Raw genomic sequence first — 5,642 nt, 5'->3', positions numbered from 1 at the left:
TCGATTTCGGCAATTAATGTTTTTATAATTCTGACGGCACCCATTCACACTGCATTACGGAGCAAGTGATGCAAAGCTACATTTCTCCTAATTTTCAACTAGTTACTTTTTGCACCGGACTCGAATAATCTGGAGTTATTTTTGCATTAAAACTAATTGATGCAAGCCCTAACCGGTATGGCGGGGAGTGTCGCGAGGAAGCAGGCGCTCCATGCGGGAATACCTGCGGGCCTTTCGAACGGTATCTGTTGCGACGGCTGCTGCGTCACAAGACGTCTCAGCTGACACTCAACATGTCACACTGGCATGCCGTTTAACACATCAGGACCGTCAGTGTCACGCTCTCAGGACACCGGCGACGTCTTTAAGGATCAATACGTTAAACTTGGGAGTTCTGTGTCAAATGCACAGCAATCGTAGAAGACAAAGAGGAAGGGAGCGCACATTTATTCGGTTTTTTAATAACAATCATTGTACTACGTCTTCACTTATCTCATCACGTATCAAACGCATCGATTATTGTGCCAAGACCTGATACGGATCAGAATGCTTTCATTCTGACTGCCATAAAGGTGGAAATAGTTTCATTTAAGATGCCGGCTTATTATTCTTCAAACATGTGCCACCTTTTCCAAATGTGTCACACATCAAAAATATACAGTTACAGGTTGTCTTGTGGAGTTTTAACACACACTGCACATTACTTACGAGTTCAATGCATAGATATAATAATCAACTTGAAATAACTCGACCATTTTATAACAATTAACCATATGGTGCAAGTGGACACGGTTCAAACTTCTTTTTGGAAAACATTTCTGGAAAAAATTAATTTTGCCAAATGCATGGTTTAATGTTTTTATGTAATGTTATGGATACGTGCACTCTGCAAGGTGAAGTTTTAAAGCAATTATTTTTTCCTTTGTCTTTACTTTTTAACAAACTTAAAAAAAAAACCCTCAAACGACGCTTTTGTAAAGTTTAAATGAGCAGTCCGAGTGCACCCGAAATGTAGGCTGTCCCAATAAATTCATCATTGATCCTAGATCAGCTGAAACGAATAAGTGTCATTTATTATCATGCAATGGGCTTCTGTCATGCAAAGGGTTAAAGTCTTATGCAGGCTTGTCCATGAGTCAGCTGTCATATGTCATCATCTCCTTTGTCTCCTTCATGCCCAGAGCAGATAAGAAGCATGAACAGACGGACACACCCATTCACACCTGTGTGCCTCGGCTTCAGGAACATTATGAAATCCAACTTAAGTTCAAACGCAAATGACAAAACTGCAGCCCTGCAGGATCCCCGCTTGTCAGAAATACATCAGTGATTGATGGATTTAAGGCCTGTTTACCCCAACAGCCAAATTAACATATATTGGAGTAAAAAAAAGCTAAATTCCTTGCATTATTTGCATCGTTATATTCATTAGATGCTCAAGAAATGTTCATTATTATAAATAAAAAAAAAACAGTTAATATTTGTGGACACCATGTAATGATATTGTGCTCGCTTTGACTATGTTTTTTTTTTTTCATCTTAATCAACACCAAGACTGCATTTACTGTAAAAATGAATTAAAACAAAACACATTTTACATTTTTTTTATTTTAAAATGTTTTCAAATGTAATTTATTTCAGTGATGTAAAGCTCATCACTCCAGTCTTCAACGTCATGTGATGCTTGTGATCTTTTTTGTAATTTTTAATTTTATAAATGAATTTTTGGTCATTTTAAATATTATTATCGCTAATGATTACTACATTTATTTACAGTACGTTTCTGACATTTAGACTAATCAATTTAAATGATCACTAAACAAGAGGTTGCTATTATTAATAATTATTAATAGATTTATTTACAATTTCTTTATACTGTAAAGGGTAAATGTACATGTTATGCTATCATGCACGTCAAGTCCAAAAAATAATTTATTTATTATTTAAACATCAGGATGTCACAAATAAAAAAAAACATTTGGACCACACTGCACAGCATTCAAAACATTTCTATAAAATCGAATATTCTTAATTATAATGTACTTTTATGTGGCACACAAATTAAAAAAATAAATCTTTGCTTTGGCCTCATCATAAGACGAGCTGCACACGTGATTTTACTGACATAAAGCATACAGATCCGCCTTTAGTTTGCGAAACGAGGGTCGGTTTCGTGGGTCGTACTGCCAGCACTGACACATGAGGGCGTAGATTTCGTCCGGACAGTTATTTGGGGCCGGCATGCGATACCCTAAACACAAAAACAAGGCTCACAATGACGCTTGCTTTGCAGACAGGCGATAAAGTTGCAGCAGAGTTTCTATTACCTTTCTCCACCTCGTCTCTGGTCTGTTGGTTATTCATGTTAAGGGGTACGGTGTACGGCGTGACTCCTCTGGAGAAGGTCTCCCACAGCAGCACTCCGAAGCTCCACACGTCGCTCTCGGTGGTGTATCGCCCTGAAGAACCAGCAGAGGACAGCGCTGAGACACAAACCCCTCAGATGGGTTTCGCATCGGGCGCTGTTCTCGTTTAATCCAATGTCTAGTGCAGGGTTTCCCATATCGGGATTCGTGAAGGAACTGCAGGGGGTTTGTGAGGCAACGAAACGCTAATAATCAAACCGAATGTAAAGTGCAAAGCACAATTAATCAAAATAAAACTAAACCGCAATCCAGCTTAAAGCGGCTATCAAATCTTAGACTACGGTTACATTAAATTGAATAATGCACGGTCTGCTGAGGTTTACAGCATTTCACCAGCATTCAAATAAAAGCTTGATGACATTTGAAATTGAAGAATTTATTAGTGCTATAACTTTTAGTGTTAAATAATAGTTCGGCCTAAAATGACCAAATATCATTTTTCTTATTTTACAGAAAATTGTCATTTACAACAGTCAAATATTCTATTAATAGTATAAATTAAAATATAATCTTGTTCTTTAGAGTTAAAAGAATAATGCTCTTTTAATATATTTATAATAAATAATAATATATCTAACCCATTTAGCAAAATTGTATGCAATAACCAAATTTTCTTTTAATGTAACTTTTTATTTTTGTATTTTGTTAATTATAAATAATGTAAAAAAATAAAATAAAAATAAAAAAAACATGTTTAGTTGCATGTTAAAACAATAATGCTATTTTTATACGATGAATTAAATAATATTAGAAATATCTGATGCATATATTTCATTTGAATAAATTAATTTATTTTTTTACTTATTTCAAATAACAACAATTATTATTAGTGCTATTTTAATTAGTAATCATTTATTAACAATAATTTAATATAATAACTTCTTTGCTTTTTAATGTAATATTTATTTGTATTTTATTACGTTTATTTAATAATAATAAGTAGTAGTAATATTATTATTGTTATATAATTTTGAAATATTAACCAAAAACACACACTAACAAAAGAATGAAGTGTTATGTTTACTTGCACAAATACACAAATGTGACAGTAAATTCTTGAAATAATAACGTATTATCTCAGAAATATTTCTGGCATTTGATCTGGCAAGCCACGGCCGACTATTACCATAATTGAGGGCCTCTGGTGCGGTCCATTTAACTGGGATCTGCTTCATTCCTCCTGTAGCAGAATACACCCCGTCCTGCTCCTGACGAGACATACCGAAATCACTGATCTTCACCACGCTCTCCTCACCCACGAGACAGTTACGGGCAGCCAGATCTCTGGAGACGGGGGAGAAGAACAGGCACGTTTACTGTGGGTCGCACTAAAATAGTTAATAGTAAACGTACTAAAAGGAGAGTACAGGAATGACAGACAGAGAAAGAGAAAGCGTATGGGAACTCAATTCTCTCTGGAGACACTGGAGCATGAGAGGAACGGCCACTATCAGATGGAGCAGTGAAGTTTCATTTCCTCTCAGCTCATTACCCCAAAACCTTCCCATCGGGCACTGCTCGTAAACCGCTGGTAAAGAGACTGAACCATAACAGTCAAATACCTAGAGTCTACTTATTAGACTCAATAAAAACCAGCTGTGAGCTCTTTAGGAGGTCTGCTAGAGTTTTATGAATCTGCTATAGCTTCTCAGCATTGAGCCCAAGATCTTGTGCCGCATGTCACGAGGTTTCATCGTCTTTGTCTTTATTTCACCGTCCGCCTCTCACCGATGAATGCACTTCTTGCTTTCTAGGTACGCCATGCCAGACGCCACGTTGTCCGCCATCTTGATCAACATCTTGGTCTTCAGGTTGTGGCCCTCGGTGCGCAGAAAGGTTAGAAAGTCCCCTCCTGTCGGCAGAACACACATTTTATGAAAAAAAAAAGGTTCATCACCTTTCATTTCATGTTTTATACATTTACATAATACAGAATAATATTCAAACAAGTAATTAAAAGGTTAAATTATTAAACATACTTTTACAAAAAACTAAAATAAAAAAATTAAATACCATTAATAAATACAAAGCGTCCCTTTGTGAACTTTATATAGTTAATTATACAAAGAAAATTAGAAATTATTATGTTAATATTGCATCGTAATTATTTAAGGAATTACTAAATAAAACAGGTTGTTCCTTTGTGTCAGAATGATTATTTATATATATATATATATATATATATATATATATATATATAAAAAAAAATCCTAAAATTATATGTAACATACAACCATAATAAACATAACTGATAAGAAAACAGAAAGGGGAAACAAAGTTATTTAAAACAAAAAACAGCTCATTTTAAATGCAATTTAAATGTATCCCTTTAAATCTTACGTGCTTTTTCATACATTTCAAAACAATATTTCACTGTCTAAAATGATTACAGTTTTTCACCAGATATATTAACTTATCGTTAACCATTTAACAGGTTTATACTGTAGCATTTTTGCTGTTTTCTTACCATTAAAATCACAGTAATTTTTCACAATACAATACCACTACTAATTAGTATTTATTAGTAATTATTACATTATTTGACCTCGTGATTTTCTCCATTGTTCTTGTTCAAGCAAATCTACTATATGGTTTACGGTACTTTTTTGTTGCTTTCGAGCTTAATGATTTAAATATCGGTCCACTTGCTCTAACGCAATGTTAAACACCTTTCACCCTTTTAAGAAAAACAGTAACACAAATTAGAAATGAAGTAAATGTCAGATGTTTTTAATCTCAAGCTCGGATGTACCTTGCACCAGCTCCATGATGATATAAATGGGCTGTTTTTGTGTGCAGACGCCGATCAGCTTCACTATGTTTGGATGGTCGTACTGCTTCAGGATCCTGGGACAGAGATATAGAGAGGTTCAGTTGAGTGAGTATCACGTGAGAGCGTACGCGGGATGAGCGCGTTACAAACCTGGCCTCCATTAGGAACTTGTTCTTGTGTTCTGCGGGCAGATTCTCTCTGCAGGCCTTCACGGCGACTGGAGTATTGTCTGAACGCAGACGCCCGCTGAACACCTCACCAAAGTTACCCTGATTACATGCAAACGTTACAACGGGCAACATTGTGAACAAAATAAGGCTTTGCTGAAATACACGGCTTACCCGACCGATGCTCTGTCCAAGAATAACATCATCGTGCTCCAAAACCCACTTGTCCTTAAAAAAAACACACCCCGCCAAAATTAATTAACACCAGTGATCAAC

At 35.6% G+C, this 5,642-nt stretch overlaps 1 protein-coding gene across 2 annotated transcripts in view; it reads right to left on the bottom strand.

Moving 5' to 3' along the window:
• Positions 1-1,588: 1,588 nt before the first annotated feature.
• Positions 1,589-5,642, bottom strand: part of fes (FES proto-oncogene, tyrosine kinase) — a 17,112-nt gene continuing 13,058 nt past the window's right edge. For both annotated transcript variants that reach the window (XM_043245240.1, XM_043245241.1), the window contains exons 13-19: positions 5,541-5,594; positions 5,350-5,468; positions 5,179-5,273; positions 4,155-4,278; positions 3,553-3,710; positions 2,328-2,459; positions 1,589-2,251 (exon numbers count right to left, since the gene is read on the bottom strand). In XM_043245240.1, the coding sequence (XP_043101175.1) occupies positions 2,118-2,251; positions 2,328-2,459; positions 3,553-3,710; positions 4,155-4,278; positions 5,179-5,273; positions 5,350-5,468; positions 5,541-5,594 (816 nt within the window). In that variant the 3' untranslated portion in view covers positions 1,589-2,117. The remainder of the gene's footprint in view (positions 2,252-2,327; positions 2,460-3,552; positions 3,711-4,154; positions 4,279-5,178; positions 5,274-5,349; positions 5,469-5,540; positions 5,595-5,642) is intronic.

This window comes from Puntigrus tetrazona, chromosome 7 (assembly GCF_018831695.1).
Source record: "Puntigrus tetrazona isolate hp1 chromosome 7, ASM1883169v1, whole genome shotgun sequence".
Lineage (NCBI taxonomy): Eukaryota > Metazoa > Chordata > Actinopteri > Cypriniformes > Cyprinidae > Puntigrus > Puntigrus tetrazona.
Note: the sequence above shows the minus strand (reverse complement) of the source record. Positions and strands in the feature narration are given on the sequence as shown.